General features: G+C 38.0%; 1 protein-coding gene across 1 annotated transcript in view; it reads right to left on the minus strand.

Annotated features, from left to right (window-relative positions):
• Window positions 1-18,324, minus strand: part of LOC146829456 (uncharacterized) — a 116,008-nt gene extending 97,684 nt beyond the window's left edge. The window contains exons 1-2 of the mRNA XM_085606496.1: window positions 18,215-18,324; window positions 10,707-13,833 (exon numbers count right to left, since the gene is read on the minus strand). Of these exons, the coding sequence (XP_085462622.1) occupies window positions 10,707-13,790 (3,084 nt within the window). The 5' untranslated portion in view covers window positions 13,791-13,833; window positions 18,215-18,324. The remainder of the gene's footprint in view (window positions 1-10,706; window positions 13,834-18,214) is intronic.
• Window positions 18,325-23,817: the final 5,493 nt, after the last annotated feature.

Here is a 23,817-nt window from a genome sequence, read left to right on the forward strand (position 1 = left end):
ACAACTCCCGGGCTTGGTATTTCATTGTATTTATTTTGATATTTATAGAGCGCCTAAGTGGCGCCTTACGAGAACTTCAGGGCGGTGCTGGTATTGCCTATTTTCTGATGCCAGCTCATGAGTGCGACTTAAGGCTGCCTCTGGTCTCATGTGGTGAGCCAATGCTGGTGAGTTTTAGGGATAGGAACCTCATACTGTGAGCAGGAGCCAGTGTCACTGTGCAGGGTGCCTTGGGTCAAAGGGCAAGGAGCCTTTAGTCTCGTGCAGAGGGCGCTCGCTTGAAACATACAGTGCGTAGGGCTTTAAGTGGGCTGGGTCCCTCCTGGTCGTAGATCTGCCAGCAATTAACAAGCATTTGCAATGCAATAGGTCTCTCATTTATGCGAGTTTAAGCTATTGACAATGCAAATAACAATACCTTTTATTTTTGTTTTCATTTTTAAAGCATCAATAAAAGGCATTATCATTTACAATGTCAATAGCTTAAACTCGCGTTAATGCGAGACCTATTGCATTACAAATGCTTGTTCTCTTGTACATGGCACACATACTTATGTTTCTTTTTTCTCTTGCAGGTTTTGTACGCTGCTTCCGGAGGAGTCCCACCCACTTCTTTCATGTTTTACTGTTGTTTGAATAAAGTTACGTTTCCATCTATTTATGTTGTTTTAATAAAAGTATTTTTTTTTACCAATAAATAAGTGAGTGCATGGGTCTTCTTTTTCTGACAACACTTGTCTGTAGTTTATCGTGAAAATCGGCGGTTGATAGTAGGTTATGAGGGAAAATATTTTTAATTTTGCGGTGCACCTACCAAATAAATACCAACAGACTATTACATAAATGAAGCCTGGGTAATTCTACAACGGCAAGGCTTCTATGAGTGTATCACTTTATAACACCATGAGTACTGCCCGTGTGATTTCAGAACCCATAAGGCACTGCATAGGGCCACCGAGGCTTCAAGGACTGGCGAGGCCCAGCCTGCATATTTAAGTAAAGCCCCGGAGGTTACCGATCCCCGGTCTTGAGTTGGCCTCGAAGCCCCCCGAATAATTCGTAAACGATACCCAGGGAGGTGCCGATCCCCTAGTCTGCGAAACGTCTCTGTGCCCTCCCGCGTCTAATTTACATGTGAGATTAAGGTGCCCAGTGCTGCAGAGACCCCGCAATATAATAATAGGATTGGCCCCGGAACATTACCCACCAGTGGGCTCATTTAAATGAACGGGTGAGACCCGTCTTCATTTTTTTTTCTCCATTTTTACCATCCGGATCCGCTTTATTGAAGCGATACGAGGTTTTTCTCCTCATGCTTCAATGAGGGAAACAAGAATTTACTATCACAGGGTGGAAGCAATGCTCCCGCCCTGTAATAGCAAACATAAATGTCCTGCAGATGCACACCCAGGGACATTGTATGACCTGCGCCTGGGAGGTGGTGCTCCATAGGGCCATGATGCACTGGTTAATGCAGAACTACAGAATTAGCATAAACGCATACTAACACTACTTGCAGACGTGTAGTACAGCAACCAGAGTGTAGTGAAGAGGCAGAGGAAGCCCAAAATCAAAAAATATAAATCCTACCAGAGGTAGGATCACATAGTTCGATCAGCCGACGGCCCTGGGATGAGTAGAAACAGCTTCACCAAGAAAATGGGTCTTCAGCAGAACGCAAGCAAGCTCAAAATCTTGGTGAGTGTGGCCTTCTTTTTACCTTCCCCCGCTCACCGCCAAATTTATGTAGTGAAGACGAAGACCGCAGTGGATCTGATAAGTAGATTTATTGCAGGAAAAGAAGACAGCTTAAACAGCCACCAACAGGACCAGACAGCAAGGCAACCGTCTTCTCCAGCAATGTGTACAAACTCCCCAAGATTACCCTCATGACAGCCCTACATTCTAACATTACATACTTACATTATAGTAGCATTACATACTAACATTCTACTATGACTTACATTGGAATACTACACATGACTTTACAGCAATGAGCTCATGGTTTCATCCACAAGTCTTGAGACCGGTAAGGGTGAGTAGTTCGCTTCCCACTTCCTGTATTGTATAAATGCAAACTAACACTACTTCCACAGGTATGCTACAGTGCCCATAGCACATCACTTTACAACATTGAGCTCACAGTTTAATCCCCGAATCTTCAGACCAGTAGGGGTGAGTTTGCTTCCCACTCCCTGTATAGTATAAACGCATATAACACTACTTACACAGTTATACTACAGCGGCCAGTAAGCTACAGCGCCCACAGCCCATCACTTTACAACAATCAGCTCGGTTTGATCCCCAAGTCTTCACACAACATGAGGCATGAGTACTTCGCTTCCCACTTCCTGTATAGTATAAACACACGGTGGAGGTCAGTAGATCGCTTCCCACATCCCTGTATGGTATAAACACCTACTAACACTACTTGCACAGGTATGCTACAAACACCAGAGCACATCACTTTATAGCAATGACCTCACAGTTTAGGCTCTCGGTTTCATACCCGAGTGTAACAGCATCTCATCTCAGCACTTTCAGTCCGGTAGGAGTGACTACTTCGCTTCGCACTCCCCCACAGAGGTTACAGTGCTCCTATCCTCCTTACTCGTTTCAACAGAATCACAAAATGGCTGCCAACACTTCCTAGTTGCAACCGCTTACAGCCAATAAGCGTTACAACAAACAAATGATGGACGGAATGCTGACAATGCAGACATTCTCCCCCAGTCAAGAGATCTGGGTAAATCCATCGTTCTTTTGCCCACTACGCCACCCCAGTTTAGACATGGCCATATGCAAATCAGTCTTGACCCTGTGCCTCATGGGAAGAGTCCAGCCCGAACTGCCAAGCCATGTCTTCCCAGGAGCACGCTCGTGCTCGTAACGCCTCAGCCAATCAGATGGCAGGATTCCCAAATATCGATATCTGTAAATTTGGATATTTATCCAAAACTACTGAACGGATTTACACCAAATAAACAAAAGCGTGCTTTCTAGACCAAGCCCCTTCTCCCTGCCAAAGTTGGGGTAATTCCGTTCACCCGTTCGACCTGTAGCCTTGTCTAAAGTTTCCTATGGAAATTAACATGGAGAAAACACGTTTTAGGACCCCTTATTTTCTCAGCCCACGCCTTGAAGAATCACCCCAAACTTTCAACATAGGAGCTGATATGAACAAAGAATTAGTTCGGAACATTTCATGAAGATTAATCAAACGACACCAAAGTTATAAGCAAAACATATAATGCTCTTCCTATGGAAACTTGGTCCTAACTACAACTACCTACTGGCGACCGCCAGTAGGTAACATATATATATATATATATATTCACTGAAAAAACCATAGGTTTCACACACGTTATAGTTAGGAATTAGCATTTAAAAAACCTTAGAAATTTAGTGAAAAAACCATAGGTTTCACACATGTTATAGTTAGCTGGACATTTTACTCGTAAAAAACCAATGAAATTGCCCCGTTATAGTTAGTTCAGCTAACTATAACTCGCGCGCCCGCAATGCACTGCTGATGACGTCACATATTACATCACTCATGACATGGTCAGTGACATCACTCATGACATCACTGATGACATCTCAAATGACATCACTGATGACCTCACTGATGACATCATCCAGTGAATGTGTGTTTTTCTGAAAATTAAATATGTTTTATATATGTATATCTCAAGGTTGATGGAAGAATAAATGGGTATATTACTGTCTAAATGGATGATTTGTTTTTGAAAAATTGATTGTGTAACTGACTGATTAAGTGTATCATAGTGAATACATGGCTTAGTGAGTAATGTTTAAATATGTAAATATCTGTATCAGTCTCTCACTTTGTGTATAAGTGGCTGCATGGGTTGGTGAGTAGCTACATGGGTGTCTATATAGGTTATTAGTTGTTTTTTTGAGTATCAGTCTGAGTGTCTGCATGGTTCGGTGGGGGGTATTACGTAGTGCATCGGTGCATGAATGAGTGACTCACTGTTTGTATGTGTTGAACAGAGCATGTGTGCAGGACTGCATGGGTGGATGAGTGTGTGTATGGGTGTGTTAGTGAGTGAATGACTGTCTCAATAGTGTCTTTATGAGTGACTACATATGTTTTAAACTAGTATATGTGACTATTGGTGTATATATGTGAGTATATGTGAGAGTGAGAGATTGAAAGAGTTCCTGTATGAATAAGTATGTGTTTCTATAAGTGATTGTTTAAAAGACTAAGTATGTGTAAGTTTCCGTAGAAGTAAGTGTGGTGGTGTGTGTATAACTGTATATGCAAGTAAATGTATGTTTGATTCTTTATTAGCATGAGTGACTATGTGTGTGAGTAACTCTATGGATGAGTGGCATTGTGTAACAGGATGTATAGATGTATGAGTACATATGATGAGTGAGTACATGTATGAGTGACTGTATAGGACTGTTGGTGAATGAGTGGATGTGTATGTGGATCTTAGAATTACTGAAGAGGTTGTTGTAACTGGTATTGGTATGTCCATTGTTTTGAAATTTTTAGTCTCTATTTTTGAATGTGTGTATCAAAGCTTATATTAAGGTGAGAGGAGGTCTGCCACTCTATCACAAGGATGATGTCATCAGTGAGGTCATCAGTGATGTCATTTGAGATGTCATCAGTGATGTCATGAGTGATGTCACTGACCATGTCATGAGTGATGTAATATGTGACGTCATCAGCAGTGCATTGCGGGCGCGCGAGTTATAGTTAGCTGAACTAACTATAACGGGGCAATTTCATTGGTTTTTTACGAGTAAAATGTCCAGCTAACTATAACATGTGTGAAACCTATGGTTTTTTCACTAAATTTCTAAGGTTTTTTAAATGCTAATTCCTAACTATAACGTGTGTGAAACCTATGGTTTTTTCAGTGAATTTCTAAGGTTTTTTAAATGCTAATTCCTAACTATAACGTGTGTGAAACCCATGGTTTTTTCAGTGAATTTGCAAGGTTTTTTAAATGCTAATTCCTAACTATAACGTGTGTGAAACCCATGGTTTTTTCAGTGAATTTGCAAGGTTTTTTAAATGCTTTTTTTTTTTTATATTCTTCATTTTTTTCAAACATATTTTTATTTTAATTTTCTTATCTTTTATAAAGACTATGCTTTAATTTTTAAAATCCTTAAATATTTTTTTTATATATATTTTTTAAAATAAACATGTAAAATTTATTTCCAGATTTTTTTTTTTTTTTTTTTTTTTTTTTATAGTACGCGTACCGTAAGCTCACGGTAAGCGTACGGTTTACGCAACGTCCGTAATCTATCTACGCTGCTTGCGTATAGTTACGCACTTTGCGTAGCCGCGCGTACTGCGCGTGGGACGCGTGCGCGCTTACGCAACACGCGCACGTTACGCGGAAGTGCCGGGAAATGACTGTTATGCGCATGTGCGCAAGCGCGTGTCTTTTTTACGCGCACGCGTACTTTTTGCCGTAAGCGCACCGTAAGCGTACCGTAAGCGTACGGTAGGTCATGTGATCTTGAAACACAACTTTTGATTGGTTGAAACTACTTTCAGTTCTAGAACTCTCCTACACCACACCCATTCCCCTCATTTCTGCTTGTGATCCCTTAGGAGAAGGAGCTGGTTTGTCTTTGGGATACGATGGCAGAACAGCAGAGCCCTTCTGAGAGTGAGGCTAGCACCAGCAGCACTGTCTTGAGGCAGAGAGCGAGGAAAGTAAAGCCTTCTTATGTTTGGGATTTTTTTACTTTTCCAGAAGGCCAGCAAAAGGTGAATGCACCCTTAGTTACTTGCATTCTGTGTAAGCGTGTACTTTCTAGAGGTAATCCTGACAGGAAGTATTCCTTTGGGAATCACACCATGATGAGGCACCTCAAAGAAGTACACAGAAGGACACATGGTCATCTTTTTGGAGGTAACTCTTCAGAAAGACGAGCCAGTACATCCACAGCAGCTCAGCCTGGACCATCATCTGCAGGGCAGACTCCTTCTTCTGCAGGTCAGGTGAGCCCTTCATCTGTGGGGGGAGAATCTCCTTTTGCTGGCCCTCTGGAAATTAACCCTCGGTTTGCGAGGGTTGAAGTACGGTGCGCCACTTGTCACGATCTAATTACTTATAGGGAGACCAGTGTTTCCCTGGTGAACAGTAAAATAGATCAGCACACTTGTCGTACCGTCTAATATTCCCAATCTTTCTTTCCTCTGTCCCTGCATGAACACAACGGTTCTTTTAAGAGCCAACCTTATCTTTCATCTTTTTTTTTCTTTTTTTTTAAAAACTTTTTTTTTTTTTTTTTTACCGTACGCGTACGGTAAGCGTACCTTTTTTTTTATTTTTTAAAAAAAACACTAAAAATCATTTTTCACATTACAAGGTCCTTGAAAGACTACAATTATTACTATTGACTTACCATACTCACTGAAAAAAATATTTATTCATTTGTTTTTTTAAAAAATAGTTTTTAAAATGGTTGTAGTTTACGAAAATTTTCTATATCGATCTGAAAAAAAAGAAAAAAGTATTAATATTTTTAAAACATTTTATAATACAGTACACATATTTACATTTTTTTCCAAAAAATATTTTTGCCTTATTTTTGCTGTTTTCAGAATATATTGCATTTCACTATAAATTGTGAAAGCAATTGCATTCATCATTTTACAGCGGGCAAAAAAAAATAACAATCTCAAAGATTGTATTAAAAAAGCCCAGAATCTCTTCTCACTTAAACTTATCATTACAGAAATGCATATTATTCTTAAAAAATGTCATCTAAAAACAATACTTTTTTCTTTAAAATACCGTCTGATATTTTTGTTTCAGAAGTACATTCACAATAATATATCTCAAATAACTCCAAAATACATCTGATTTTATTTCCTTTAGGCCAAATAGTATTTTTTATTCTTTCCCTGGAATAAATTTCCAAGGGAAAACCATTAAAATTCTAAAGTTTAATCTGTCCAGATCTCACCGATTCTCTGTAACATTTTGGTTCACGAAAATTTTTCGAATAATTTATTTAGTCCACAATAGAATTGCTTACTTTTCCACATGGCCAAATAGTAATTTTTGAAATCATTTTTGAAAAAATTTCCAGTGGCAGTCCAATAACATTCCAAAATTTAAAATGTGCAGAAGTTACCGATAATCTCTAAATTATTGGTTTTTCAAAATTGCATTAAAAATTTAAAAAGTCCACATTACAATTGGTTATCTTTCCTTTAGGCCAAATGATAATTTTAAAAATCTTTTTTCTACAAAATTGCAATGGTAATCCTGTAAAATGGTAAAATTATTTTGTCCAGATCTTGCCAAGTCTCTCTAAAATTTAGGTTTCAGGAAGATTAGATAGGAATTTGCTAAATCAAAAGGCAAACGTTGTTTGAAAATCAATTGGGAATCATTACACAGTGTCCATCCTTTTTCACATTTTAGATAAACTGTGTAATGTCCAGAAGTAACAGTAGGTCCATCATGGAAAATTATTGCAACAGTTACAAAAGTTTTTCCTGAAATTGATAATTGCTGTCCTGTAAACTTCTTTATTAAAGTATCCAATTTTGATCCATCAGCTCTACATCGTTGCATCATTAAAATTACATACTGTCCGTATTCCCTTAAAATTAATGTTGATAACATGTCAGAATTACACTCACCACATTTCATGCTATGATTAGCATCTTTAACTAAGTTTGCAAAAGTGACTGTTTTACTCTCTGGCAATGTCAAATAAATAAACCTTTCATTATCAACAATAGAACCACTTATATTATAACAATTATCACAACTATGTTCCCATTTATAAGAGAGACCAAAAAAAATGTCAATGGGAACTCCTTCTTCTTCCACTACCTGAAGAAAATACATCAAAAATTCGTGAGCATCTTGCTGTTCATTTTGAGAAAACTGTGTTCGTCCTGAACATACATCTAAAAGTTTTCTAATATCAGTAGCACTTTCTATTTGAGTTTTATCTTTACTCAGCTTTTGAAAAAGGAGACTGAGCTCTGAACAGAATCTTTTTCCCTGATTTATTATTATCTGCTCTTGCAAACTTTCCAGATAAAAAGCAACATTCAGCACTACATTTGCGTAGCAGTTGACACCAGAGCTATTTTCAAAATGACATCCTACAACCTGTTCTTCATTTTCCTTATTCTTTTTGCTTGCAATTACATCACTCCTCTTTTTTTTCCTCTTCTCTACATCTTCATTACAGATATTCTCATTTCTCCTTTTACGAGAAACTACACGTTTCTCCAACACAGGATACTGACCTAAATGAGGAGCATAGCTTCTTCTTAATCTATTATACTCCTTTACACAGTTTGTATCAGCACTAACTTTTGAGTCATCGAAGTCTATCATGAATAAACCTGATAATGTTTTGACTCGTGACAAAGCAACATATGCCATACCTTCTTTGAACACACTAGATCCAATGTTCACAAATGCACAATCTACAGTCAATCCTTGAGACTTGTGAATAGTTACAGCATATGCTAGAGAAAACGGAAACTGCTTCCTACGTACATATAAGTCTTTCACAAGCATGAAACGAACTGAACAACGACAAATGTCTTTAACTTCCTCTATCTGATCAAATTTTATTTTTAACCATTCAATTCCATCTTTTTTCTGATAATTAATAAAACCCACAACTCTTCCCATCGCTCCATTTACTAAGCCTTTTTCAACATCCAAATTTCTCCTTAAAAACACTCTACAGTTCATGCAAACATATAGATTTTTTTCTAATCCTGCTGTTTTGGAGATGTTCTTCTCTAGTGAGTCCAATTTATTTTTCAGTTTGCCTGTTACTGTGACAGTAATTCTTCCATCCTCAATTTTGTCCACTGCTTCCAATTTCCTGATCTCTTCCTTTTCCAATTTCAAAAGCTCCTCATTGAATATTGAGCATTCACGTAGAGTTGGCATTAAGCAGATGACACTTTTGTTTTCTGCAATGTTCTTGTATATCTTCTCTGCAACTATTTCTTCCTTTGGAAATAAATTATGTAGCAGCCGAGTCTGTAATGCTTTTTTGCCAGCTTCTGTGAGTAGTCCAATCCTGATATCTTTCAGAATACTTCCATATTCTTCATCGTTTGCTTGCCTCATATTAGTTGTAAGTTCCTTGTACTCAAAGAAGGACCAAATATTTGTATTACCGATGCTTCCCAATGACTTCTTCGTGTCTTCATGTGTCACAGTATTAAACACTGGTTGTCCTTTAACCGGAGTAAGTTGCAAAAGATCCCCAAAAACTATGACGTGTTTTCCACCAAATAACACGTCATAGTCTGTCTTCAAAATTTGCTGCATTCTTAAATGCACAAAGGCAAGCATTAAGTTTGATACCATGCTCACCTCATCAATAATGAGAACTTGCATCTTCTTCAATACTCTTGAAACTTCCAAGCATGCTTCTCCAGTTAGCTTGTTGAATTGTATTTTGTTCTCATGCTCCACTGGTAACATTAGCAAACGATGTAAGGTGATTCCTTTTATGTTATATGCTGCTAACCCAGTTGGAGCAGTAACCACACAAGACAAAGTAGAATCTGTTTTTTGCTTTAGGTAGCTTCTGATGACTTTAATTAGGAAACTTTTTCCAGTGCCAGCTTGTCCGCTTACATACATCCTGATTGGATGAAATGATGTGCATGAGCACTCTTTTTTTTCATGTAGAAATCCGTGATCAATTTTGTTTTTGATCTCTTCATAAATTTGTTGCTGCTCTTGATTCAGTTGTCTTTCCAAATTTTCTAAGTCTATAAATTCTTCTTGAGCTTGATTCATAGCCGTTTCCACTTCATTCATGGCTATTGATGCTTCATTTTCAACGATTGGTTGTCCTAGGGGATCTTGACTGTATGTTCCTGAACTTTGGCTGTCCTGAGAACTGTCTCTAGCAATTTCTGCTGCAATTGTAGTTTCCTGTTCAATTTCTTCATTTAACATTTGCAGATAAGTTGAGAATGTACTGCATTGTATGCTGTCTTTGCAAGCATTAAAAGAATCTTCATAGCTCTGGAATTCTCCCAGTAGTTCATCCTCTGAACGCCATGGTTTAAACAACTGTAAAAGAGCCAAGTAGTAAAATTCTTTCTTGTCGGTAGTGTCGCAACTCAGCTTCCGGTGATTTATCAAACTTCCTTTGGTTTGCTTCACCAAACATCCTTCTTCACCAACGACTTTATATTTTCCATTATTGATGTCTTCTGCAGCTTTCCGTGAATAAATGTAGTTCTGCAGCACTTCATAGAGACACATGTTCTCCAGATGATGACTTCTCTTGGGATAATATGTGTCCAACATGTTTGTTTTCAATATATCTGTACTTTCAGGTTCGAACTGTGCCAAATATTCAATTTCTCCAACAGATTTCAGTACCCGATTTCTCATTGCTGCAAGGCCTAAACTTGCCCAAATTATTCTTCTTGACTTCGAGTAGAGACTTGCAGAAGATAATCTATCTGAACATTCGTAGGATCCAATTTCTCGATGCGATAACATCTTCAAACTGAAACTGTACAGCTTCTTACTGACAGTCTTCTCGTGAGAAATCTCTTCCCACATTTCCTTCAATTCTGTTTTATCTGATTTCGTAATGTAAGACGTTACATATCGAGCAACAGCAATGGAATTGTCAGCAACATACTGTATATCCATGTTAGCGTTCCACATGGATAAAATGACTGGGTTGTAGTCATTTATATTTTTTGATTCTTCTTTTCTTTTAAGGTTGTAGGTATTCTTAGGTGATTTTCTTGTGATAGTATGTCTCACAGCTGACATAAAACTGTTGACTCTTCCATTTGTAAGAACAGGTCTAGGAAATCCAAATCGACATTTAGTGTAGTATTTTTCTTTGCTCTTGTATTTCCGTCGACAGTATTTTCCACACCGATGACTTTGGAAACGTAGAACTTGCTCCTTTAACTTGTACTCTTCTGTGCTTTTAGGTATAGCACATGTTGCATATTCTTCAATGTAAGATAACACTGCTTCATCAGTATCTGTTCCAAACTTTGGGGCATCCTTGATCCACAGCAGCATATGAATATGAGGAGCACCTCTTGCCTGGTACTCTTTTCTCCAAAAGAAATCCACTACTTCTCCAAGGGGTGGATTTTTTTTATTGCAGATGAAGGACATCATAGCCTCAAATCTATGATTGAAATATCTGCAAACATTAACCGGATCCAATGAGCACAGTTCTCCTGCTGTCTTGTATTCGATGTTTTCAATGTTTGAATTGGCCTCTCGTAGAAAATCCAGTAAATCATCCCAAGCGTACTCGGCGCAGCTTAGGGTAAGGAACCATGTTGGTGTTCCTAAATTGCGTAACATGCATTTTAGTTCACCATGGCGTCGGTACCAATATTCATTTGTCCCACGCTGACAAGCCATCAGATTGATCAGTTGTGTTTCCAAATGATCATCTCGGTGCTGCACTTTCTCCATAAAATCCTTAGCAGACACATTTTGTAAATGTACTCCACTTTTTAAAATGTGATTTACTGCATAAGACAGTGCAGACAAGTCGCTTTCAAATAAAAGATGGAACAAATAAGGGATACTTTGTCGAAATCTGGGATCTTCAGCATATAGTCTTGTAGTCCGATACTCAGAAGCTGGAATCTGTTCCGGACGTTCATCGTATCGTCCTCCTTTTCCTTTAGGAAACAGCTGAGGAAAACATCGAGCTTCCAAGCTCTCCTCCCATACACTCACGGGATTTCCTTTTGCTTTCTTCATCTGAAAGAGATCAATATTGTCTCCCATAACTTCTTTCGAATGGAGAGGATGTATGCTAAAATGTTCATAAATTTCTTCTTCCTTTGACTTGTCCACTTTTTCAATTTGTCCACTTGGTGTTTCTGTATCTCCTTGTAAATCTTCTTCTTCTTCTTCTTCTACTATATAAATTGATTCATACCATTTGTTATTTTTTTTCAAATACAAATTTGCTCTTTGTACTTTCCGCACATCTACCAGCTCCTGCCAAATCTTCTTATTCTTTGTAGGTACACCATTAACCAGAATAATTAATGGTTCAGTTTCCAAAGTATCCGCATCAATAGTTTCCATATTTTTTTTCAAATCCAAGGGCAAATACACCACTCTACCTTTTAAACCTCTCAGTAAATCTGAAGGAGGTAATTTACCAGTTTTGGGCTCCATACGTACTATGGTCTGGAACGGATGAACACATTGAATGAGTATAGACTCATATGTATTTAATTCAGAAAGTTCAGCAGGAATAGCATCCAATTCTAAATTATTATGTACAGCTCTGGTCGGCATTCTATTTTCCTCTAACTTGTTGTAGCAGTATTTACAAATACGCTGATCTTCACCCAATTCAAAACAATTTTCAAGAAATATATATGTTGCAAAATCCATCCACTTATAATTATCTTCATTTTCACTCTTTCTGTAGAGATCAACATTCCTAGTTTGTTTTCTATAATGAGTTCTGCGGCAACAAATACAAGTAACATTTGGTCTTTCATTAGAGACTATTGCAAATTTTGTTATGTGATCATTAAATGTCTTACTTACACAAGGTTCTACATTCTCTTCCACTTCTGCCTCATTTACTGTGTCCTTCTCTGCACTGTTTTGTTCAGGACCAAAGTAACAAAACTGAATTTCATCAACAACCTTCTCTACATCTGATACCGTTCCTCGGAACAGAGCCCTATTCAATTCATTTAACTTTATTGCTGGACTTTTGGCAAAATACAACCGTCTCACAAACTTTCTCATTTCAGTATGATGAACAGCCAGCATCCTAAAATGATGGAAAACACTATTGCACACTTTTCTAGATAGACAAGCAAGAGAATGACCCTGCAAACCAGTATTCTCTCTCACTCTGCATGGATCCAGACTTTGAAGCACCTTAATCTTTTGTTTTACACTTTTTTTACTATATTCTCTTAGAAACTCTCGAAATCTGTCAATAGATTCCTGACGCACAGTGCAAATACTACTACAATTCCAAGTGTACACTGGGGCTTTAGGACGTCTCCCCATTGCCTCATCTGCCATCACTTGTACCTCATCTCTTGGAACCATTATCTCCTTCTCCATTATGCAACCATTTTTTACTTCGTATGAACGACCTCTGGTGTCAACTGCATGCAGCAAACTATTACTTTGAAAATAGCTCTCTTCATTAAAAAAAGGTTCACTACTTGAGCTATGCATCCACTTTCCTAAAAACACTTTACAAAAATTTGTTCTGTTCACTACTCTTTTGCTTTTGCTTTGTGATTTCAGTACATTAACCATTTTATCTAATGTACGCATCCTATTCAAAATTAATATGAATAGTTTCCTTTTTAATTCTAATGCCTTTGCTGCAATGGCTTCAATTTCTTTTTTTCTCTTATAATATTTAGCCTTTTGCTTATATTTCTTTATATCCTTTATCAAATTGGACATAACTCTTCTCTGAAACATTTTTCTACGTATCTCTTTAAATGCTGTTTTTCTGTTTATGTTAAACTTTTCAATTGCAGAAGGTATATTTGCATTAACTAAATCCTCAATTTTTTGCTGTTCTGTAGGTTTTGTTACATTTTTCCGAGAACAGACATTTTGTACATTTTTGTTTGTTTTCAATATTTTGTTTAGGAATTGTCTTTTTTGCTTACCAGAAGATTTTTTCTTTTTCCCAACATCAGCATCTTCTACTAACTTTGGTCCTCCAGTTGTCCTCAAATATAGTTTTTTTTTTAGCGTTTTTTGAACTCGAGATGTTGTAGGCATCTTAAATTTTGTTCACTGTTCTTCAGCAATACCTGCAAAAAAACTAAAAAAAAAATTCTTTATTGTATTTAAATATATTACTACATTTCTTTTCACAATAGTCACAAAACGAAATTTCTTTGCCAATTTGAATGCACACAAACTCCTCTTTTTTTTTGGGCAAGTGAAAATCTGTATAACAAACTGTCACATTATGAAACCAAGCTGTTTTTTTTTCAGACCACCACCGTGTGTATTCTCTGTGACTGCCTACACTCCAGCAGGGGCAACCAGCCTTAGTGATGCTGAATGTATTTGCATTACAGACTTAAACCTGAAAACCCCACTCGCTTCTAATTACTGTGCATGACTATACATGGCAAGCACATGGGTGTGTGCTAAACCTCTGCTTCTTCCCCCAAAAATTCGCTCCTCTTTTCCATCTACTGCAACTGTGAAATCACCAGAGCAAGACGCAATACATTTCTGCCTATAATTCTTCTATGCACACAGAGTCATGTTTTCACATTAGTGCCAAAACGAAATTTCTTTGCCAATTTGAAAGCACACTTACTGCTCTTTTTTTTTCGGGGGCAAGTGTATATCTCTTTTTTCAATTTGAAATCACTTTTACAGACTGACACATTCTGAAACCTTTTTTTTAAATTTATTTAAATGCACATGTCCAAGCAGTTTTTTTTTCAGACCACCACCGTGTGTATTCTCTGTGACTGCCTACACTCCAGCAGGGGCAACCAGCCTTAGTGATGCTGAATGTATTTGCATTACAGACTTAAACCTGAAAACCCCACTCGCTTCTAATTACTGTGCATGACTATACATGGCAAGCACATGGGTGTGTGCTAAACCTCTGCTTCTTCCCCCAAAAATTCGCTCCTCTTTTCCATCTACTGCAACTGTGAAATCACCAGAGCAAGACGCAATACATTTCTGCCTATAATTCTTCTATGCACACAGAGTCATGTTTTCACATTAGTGCCAAAACGAAATTTCTTTGCCAATTTGAAAGCACACTTACTGCTCTTTTTTTTTCGGGCCAAGTGAAAATCTCTTTTTACACTTTGAAATCACTTTTACAGACTGACACATTCTGAAACCTTTTTTTTTAAATTTATTTAAATGCACATGTCCAAGCTGTTTTTTTTTCAGACCACCACCGTGTGTATTCTCTGTGACTGCCTACACTCCAGCAGGGGCAACCAGCCTTAGTGATGCTGAATGTTTTTGCATTACAGACTTAAACCTGAAAACCCCACTCGCTTCTAATTACTGTGCATGACTATACATGGCAAGCACATGGGTGTGTGCTAAACCTCTGCTTCTTCCCCCAAAAATTCGCTCCTCTTTTCCATCTACTGCAACTGTGAAATCACCAGAGCAAGACGCAATACATTTCTGCCTATAATTCTTCTATGCACACAGAGTCATGTTTTCACATTAGTGCCAAAACGAAATTTCTTTGCCAATTTGAAAGCACACTTACTGCTCTTTTTTTTTCGGGCCAAGTGAAAATCTCTTTTTACACTTTGAAATCACTTTTACAGACTGACACATTCTGAAACCTTTTTTTTAAAATTTATTTAAATGCACATGTCCAAGCTGTTTTTTTTTCAGACCACCACCGTGTGTATTCTCTGTGACTGCCTACACTCCAGCAGGGGCAACCAGCCTTAGTGATGCTGAATGTATTTGCATTACAGACTTAAACCTGAAAACCCCACTCGCTTCTAATTACTGTGCATGACTATACATGGCAAGCACATGGGTGTGTGCTAAACCTCTGCTTCTTCCCCCAAAAATTCGCTCCTCTTTTCCATCTACTGCAACTGTGAAATCACCAGAGCAAGACGCAATACATTTCTGCCTATAATTCTTCTATGCACACAGAGTCATGTTTTCACATTAGTGCCAAAACGAAATTTCTTTGCCAATTTGAAAGCACACTTACTGCTCTTTTTTTTTCGGGCCAAGTGAAAATCTCTTTTTACACTTTGAAATCACTTTTACAGACTGACACATTCTGAAACCTTTTTTTTTAAATTTATTTAAATGCACATGTCCAAGCTGTTTTTTTTTCAGACCACCACCGTGTGTATTCTCTGTGACTGCCTACACTCCAGCAGGGGCAACCAGCCTTAGTGATGCTGAATGTATTTGCATTACAGACTTAAACCTGAAAACCCCACTCGCTTCTAATTACTGTGCATGACTATACATGGCAAGCACATGGGTGTGTGCTAAACCTCTGCTTCTTCCCCCAAAAATTCGCTCCTCTTTTCCATCTACTGCAACTGTGAAATCACCAGAGCAAGACGCAATACATTTCTGCCTATAATTCTTCTATGCACACAGAGTCATGTTTTCACATTAGTGCCAAAACGAAATTTCTTTGCCAATTTGAAAGCACACTTACTGCTCTTTTTTTTTCGGGGCCAAGTGAAAATCTCTTTTTACACTTTGAAATCACTTTTACAGACTGACACATTCTGAAACCTTTTTTTTTAAATTTATTTAAATGCACATGTCCAAGCTGTTTTTTTTTCAGACCACCGCCGTGTGTATTCTCTGTGACTGCCTACACTCCAGCAGGGGCAACCAGCCTTAGTGATGCTGAATGTTTTTGCATTACAGACTTAAACCTGAAAACCCCACTCGCTTCTAATTACTGTGCATGACTATACATGGCAAGCACATGGGTGTGTGCTAAACCTCTGCTTCTTCCCCCAAAAATTCGCTCCTCTTTTCCATCTACTGCAACTGTGAAATCACCAGAGCAAGACGCAATACATTTCTGCCTATAATTCTTCTATGCACACAGAGTCATGTTTTCACATTAGTGCCAAAACGAAATTTCTTTGCCAATTTGAAAGCACACTTACTGCTCTTTTTTTTTCGGGCCAAGTGAAAATCTCTTTTTACACTTTGAAATCACTTTTACAGACTGACACATTCTGAAACCTTTTTTTTAAAATTTATTTAAATGCACATGTCCAAGCTGTTTTTTTTTCAGACCACCACCGTGTGTATTCTCTGTGACTGCCTACACTCCAGCAGGGGCAACCAGCCTTAGTGATGCTGAATGTTTTTGCATTACAGACTTAAACCTGAAAACCCCACTCGCTTCTAATTACTGTGCATGACTATACATGGCAAGCACATGGGTGTGTGCTAAACCTCTGCTTCTTCCCCCAAAAATTCGCTCCTCTTTTCCATCTACTGCAACTGTGAAATCACCAGAGCAAGACGCAATACATTTCTGCCTATAATTCTTCTATGCACACACAGTCATGTTTTCACATTAGTGCCAAAACGAAATTTCTTTGCCAATTTGAAAGCACACTTACTGCTCTTTTTTTTTCGGGCCAAGTGAAAATCTCTTTTTACACTTTGAAATCACTTTTACAGACTGACACATTCTGAAACCTTTTTTTTTAAATTTATTTAAATGCACATGTCCAAGCTGTTTTTTTTTCAGACCACCACCGTGTGTATTCTCTGTGACTGCCTACACTCCAGCAGGGGCAACCAGCCTTAGTGATGCTGAATGTTTTTGCATTACAGACTTAAACCTGAAAACCCCACTCGCTTCTAATTACTGTGCATGACTATACATGGCAAGCACATGGGTGTGTGCTAAACCTCTGCTTCATCCCCCAAAAATTCGCTCCTCTTTTCCATCTACTGCAACTGTGAAATCCCCAGAGCAAGACGCAATACATTTCTGCCTATAATTCTTCTATGCACACAGAGTCATGTTTTCACATTAGTGCCAAAACGAAATTTCTTTGCCAATTTGAAAGCACACTTACTGCTCTTTTTTTTTCGGGGGCAAGTGTATATCTCTTTTTTCAATTTGAAATCACTTTTACAGACTGACACATTCTGAAACCTTTTTTTTAAATTTATTTAAATGCACATGTCCAAGCAGTTTTTTTTTCAGACCACCACCGTGTGTATTCTCTGTGACTGCCTACACTCCAGCAGGGGCAACCAGCCTTAGTGATGCTGAATGTATTTGCATTACAGACTTAAACCTGAAAACCCCACTCGCTTCTAATTACTGTGCATGACTATACATGGCAAGCACATGGGTGTGTGCTAAACCTCTGCTTCTTCCCCCAAAAATTCGCTCCTCTTTTCCATCTACTGCAACTGTGAAATCACCAGAGCAAGACGCAATACATTTCTGCCTATAATTCTTCTATGCACACACAGTCATGTTTTCACATTAGTGCCAAAACGAAATTTCTTTGCCAATTTGAAAGCACACTTACTGCTCTTTTTTTTTCGGGCCAAGTGAAAATCTCTTTTACAGACTGACACATTATGAATCCACCATGTGTAACTACAACAAAAACAATTCCCATTTCTATTATTCATTTCTTAAGTTACCACATACATCCCCTCTCAAACTGTAAACTCACCTTTAGAATTAGTTAGTTGTGAAAGAAATGTGTCACTCAAACAGCAGATTATCAGAGCCAGGATCTCTGTTCTGTACACCTCTCTCCTCTCAGCAGAACCAGATAATGGCAAACTTTCCCTCTATTTTTCCACACATATACATGTAAGTTTCAAATCTCAGTGCTTCCCCCTTTTTTTCAAATGTAATGACACATTTCTATTGGTTGAAAACCAACCCTTTTCCAAAAGTACCCTGCCCCCAACTTGACTTCTGCCTAGTACCCTTCCCCCAACTTGACTTCTGCCTGCTACCATAGCAACAGCTCATGGAACACTGCTGTGTGCAGTTAGGTCAGAAGTTCGACACACAATGTTTCAATTCCACAGAGCAAGAGTGCTTGACTTTTCAAACCTAACTGCAAATCCATAGTACTGTTCTTTGGTTACACATTTTTTTGTACCAATACAAAACATGCTTCTATTAATTTTCACATACAGCCTAGTTTTTTTTCTAGAATGGTATGAAACAGCCAATCAGTTCTTTTTGTTTTGTAAAAAATATGTATGCCTCCATTTCCAAACTGTCTTTCTTTTCATATTGCCATTCTACTGAAAGACACCTCCTGAGTGCATCCAGTTCTCCTTTGAAGATGTTCACAGTGTGGATTGTAGGGCACAGCTATGTCTTCTGGAGTGAAAAGTTTGCAGAGAAAACAGATATGGTGAGAGACCTTGCTTTGCCAAATGTAGACATTAAATGGATTGGTCAGAGAGGGTTAAAGTGGCACCAATTGATGCCATTGGTGAAATCCTTCATGCAAATCCAACACCCTGACCTCATAATAGTGCACTGTGGTGGCAATGACCTAGGCACTTTGACTGGGGTAGGTCTGGAAATGCTTATGAAGGACACCTTTGCACAACTGTTTACACTTTTCCCTAAAACTGCCTTTGTGTTTTCCAACATATGCCAAAGGCAAAAATGGAACTGGTCCAATCATTTCTGTCCACAGATTGACAAAGCAAGAAAGCACGTCAACAAATCTGTTTCTGCTTTCCTCCGTGACTATGGTATGGGTGCCATTTACCACAACAACTTGCGTTACGACATGCAAGACATTTATAGAGGAGATGGTGTGCACTTCAATGATGAAGGGAACAGAGTCTTCCTCTTGAACCTTAGACTCTGCATCGGTACTTACTTGTAGGTACCACTAAAAAAATGACTCCATAAACACAACAGCTCTTTTTAGAGCTCCCTAATTTCTAAACTCTTAAATCTGATTTTCATTTATTTATTTTTTTTTTTTTTACCGTACGCTTACCGTGAGCTTACCGTACGCGTACCCCGTGATTTTTTTTAAAATCAATAAATGTTTTTTTTGTACTTTTCTGTCCTTCTTTGACCCCCTTACAATTGTTAGGGGGTCTGTAACTCTCCTCATTGCCCCCTTTCCTTGTTTTCACTCTTTTTTTTCAGAGTGAAATACACAAAATGGCGGCCGCCGCTTCCTGGTTTCGGCCGATTCGAATGTTTACTAAGATCTAAGAGCCAATCAGAATCGCGCTCGCGCACGCCACCGTACGCTTACCGTAAGCGTACGGTAAGCGTACCGTAAGCTGGCTCAGATATATATATTGATTTAAAGGCTATTTTCTCAAAATCTACTGAACTGATTTACACCAAACCTACAAAAGGCACTTCCTTGACCTACGGACTACCTCTCTGCCAAATTTCTAGTAATTCTGTTCAGCCGTTCGGGCTGTAGGTCGTTCTAAAGGTCCTATGGAAAAATGCATGGGAAAAACGCGTTTTGGGACCCCCCTTTTATCTCAGCCCCCGCTTGACGGATCCCCCCGAGACTTTCAGGGTAGGAGCGGAGCGTAGCGCCCCACCTATTTTGAGAAATTCGCGAGGATTCGTCGACCGGCGCCAAAGTTATTCAAAATAGAATGTTGAGGTTTTCCTATGGAAACGTGGTCCTAACTATAACTACCTACTGGCGACCGCCAGTAGGTAATATATATATATATATATACATATATATATATATATATATATATATATATATATATATATATATATATATATATATATATATATATATATATATATATATATATATATATATATATATAAAAGCACAAAATCCTGACCCTCCAATGTCAAAGAGGGATTCTTTAACAGGTACGGACCACAGTCTATGTTGCATGCCAGAAAATACACCACACGCGATTTCAAGGTGCCAAATATCCTTCTTTAATTCATCAGACGAGTGTCCGCCTCAGACGCGTTTTGATCGCCTCCGCGATCTTGATCACATGACGCGCTGATGCCGGACCTCCCATTAAAAAGTCAAATTTATCCAGTCAGAGAGTAATTCATTCATAGACATTGAAAACATACCAAAACAAGGAAGTGTAACATCATAAAAGATAAGAGAGATATAAGAGAGATATAACCTGACCATTTACACTTAATCCAAAATAATGATTAAGATGTTTGCCTAAACAAACCTATATGTTATTTGTAAAGATCAAGGTAAGTGAAGACAGCAGCATAAATCATGGCAAGTGCCCTATGGAGCTGAAGATAGTACATATCCGCTTGTTCATATAAAAATATATGTATAAAAGCTTGAAACAAATCAATTGACACTACACTTGATCAAAAAGACTTATAGGTTTGAAAGATAAATCCTAGATTCATTAATATCTCCTGATGAATAAACTTGATGATGCACCAAAAGGGGTATGTTTGAAGAGTTCAGTGTAAAAAATTACAATATCATCAAATACATATAATAAAAAGAGAGAAAAAAAGGGGGGGAGGGGGAAGCTGGAATCAGAGGTAAAGGTAACCGTTCAAAGTGAACAAAGCTAACTAAAGTGCTAGTGCTGCAATATAAGGCTGCCAGTGATAAAGACAAACATGGATGTTAGTATATTGGTAACAGTAAACAGAATTGACAAAATAACATGTCTGATGTTATAAAAAATTATGAAGGTCTTCACTCGTGTTCATTCCATTAGGCATTCTAGTATCTAGTAATAGAATGAAGGAAGACTCCAACTGACATAGTTGTTTTTCTCTATTCCCCCCACGGATTGAAGGGGGAACTGCCCCAATAACAAAATATTTAAGGTCACAGTTTTTTTTGGAGTGAATGGCTTTGAAATGTTGGGCAACAGGATTAGTAGAATCCAAGTTCACAATCGCACGCAGATGTTGCAATATGCGATTGAAAACTGGCAATTTTGTGCTGCCGATGTACTTGAGGTGACATGTACACTCAAGCACATATACTGCAAAGTCTGTTCGGCATGTAAAATGATTTTTAATCGGAACTGGAATATTGCTAAATGCTGTATAGTACTCAGAAGTATTAGTTCCGAATTTACAGGCACGACAGGACGAACATTTAAAAAAGCCAGGACGTGACAACCAAGTAGTTTTGGCCATAAGTTCAGGACTAGATTTAATTAGAGTATCCCTAATGGAGGGAGCTCTCCTGAAAGTGATGTTAGGTAAAGTGGGCAGTAAGAATTTCAAAGTAATGTCAGTTAGTATGATAGGTCAATGTCTGTAAATTATTTTGCGGACAGTCTTATTTTGTTTACACTACGTAGTGATCAGTCTAATGGGTTGCATATCCTCACTGGTCAAATCCCCTGTGTTAGATGTAACTAGTTGTAGTTTAGTTAAGAGGCAGGTTTCACGAGGACATATATTGGCTTTGTTGAGAGCTTTCTTTAAGTTGGAAAGTTTGTAACCCCGAGCTAAAAAGCGATCTAGCGCTTCTTTCTGACAGTGTTCTTAATCCGAGTCACGGCTACAAATCCGCCGTAAGCGGAGGAATTCCCCATAGGGTATGCTATGTATATATATATATATTCACTTAAAAAACTATAGGTTTCACACATGTTATAGTTAGGTGGATATTTCACTCGTAAAAAAACAATGAAATTCCCCCGTTATAGTTAGTTCAGATAACAATAACTCGCGCGCCCGCAATCCACTGCTCATGACGTCACATATAACATCACTCATGACATGGTCAGTGGCATCACTCATGACATCACTGATGACATCATCCTTGTGATAGAGTGGCAGTCGCGTGAGTTATAGTTATCTGAACTAACTATAACGGGTGAATTTCATTGGTTTTTTACGAGTGAAATATCCACCTAACTATAACATGTGTGAAACCTATGGTTTTTTAAGTGAATTTGCAAGGTTTTTTAAATGCTAATTCCTAACTATAACGTGTGTGAAACCTATGGTTTTTTCAGTGAATTTGTACGGTTTTTTAAATGCTAATTTATTTATGTATTATTATTTTTTTTATATATTTATTTTACAATAAACTACGTATTAAATTTTTTAAAATTTTTTTTTCACCGTGCGCGCACCTAATTATGCATGTTTAATACGCAAACGCTTGACGTCGACGCGATTTTCTAAACCCAGCCGAAATGAAGATGACGATGACCTGATGGCGGTATTGCATCTTTAGAAAACGAGCGGTTCACTCATACGCTTTGAATCTAGTGGGATAACCTAATCGCTGAATGCTCGTAATACGCTAACACTTTCCAATGGCGTGGTAACATAACCCGAAAAGTGAGCATCTATCGACACACCTTTAGTTTGGCGGGAACGGCTAACCGGCAAACATTGGACTTACGTGAACACCCAATCGGTGTCACTAGCGCGGCCCACAGTTCTTTGAAATAACAAGATATCCTTAAATAAGGAGGGAGGACTCTTTAAACCCATCCCCATTGGAAATCTGTAAATCGATATACATACAAAAACCAAGGAGTTATCAAAACTATGGCCACCTGAGGAAGGCTGAACGCCGAAACGCGCGTAGATCTAATATTAGCCATAATTGATGATTACCCTCTGTCCTTGTTTGTTTCTTTTCTTTTGTATCTAAATGTGGAACAAAACGCAATCGTCTAAATGGATATGAAATGATATAATGTTAACGATAGTAAACGTTTATAAAGAAGGGCTATAAAGAAATAAGAAAGATGAAATGACCTTCTATTGTTAAAAAGAAGATAAAATAACAAGAAATAAAGAGATTTAATGAAAGAAAGGTCTATTATTAGTCATATTTGATCAATGGGGGTATACATAAGAAGTGTTTGATTGTCTGTACATTACCTTGCTCTTTTACAGATTGTTTCCTATATAATTTTGTTCATTAATACGCAAACACAATACATGTCGATCATTTGTTCGCATGAAAATCTGCACAAAAAAATTATTGTAAAATACAATTGGCAACTTTGGTTGTATCTGCAAGTGCATAATTATACCACAGCCAAAATGCAATTACCAGAATACATATCGAAAATACGATGTTCTGAAAGAGTAATAACCTCATATTGTACAGTGAATGGGCAAGTGCCCAGAAGTAATGCTGCCCCATCCATCCAAGATATTGATAGACGAGTATCGCCCATTACCTGTAAATGTATTGTAGTGCCTTAACGGACATATTGTCGTGAGTCCAATGTTTGTGCATAAACAATTACTATTTAAAATTGTAATTGCAATAACTGACCGTATCCAATATGAAAACCATAGTCCAACAAACTCATGTGCCCA

The sequence above is a fragment of the Triturus cristatus genome, chromosome 5_2 (assembly GCF_964204655.1).
Source record: "Triturus cristatus chromosome 5_2, aTriCri1.1, whole genome shotgun sequence".
Lineage (NCBI taxonomy): Eukaryota > Metazoa > Chordata > Amphibia > Caudata > Salamandridae > Triturus > Triturus cristatus.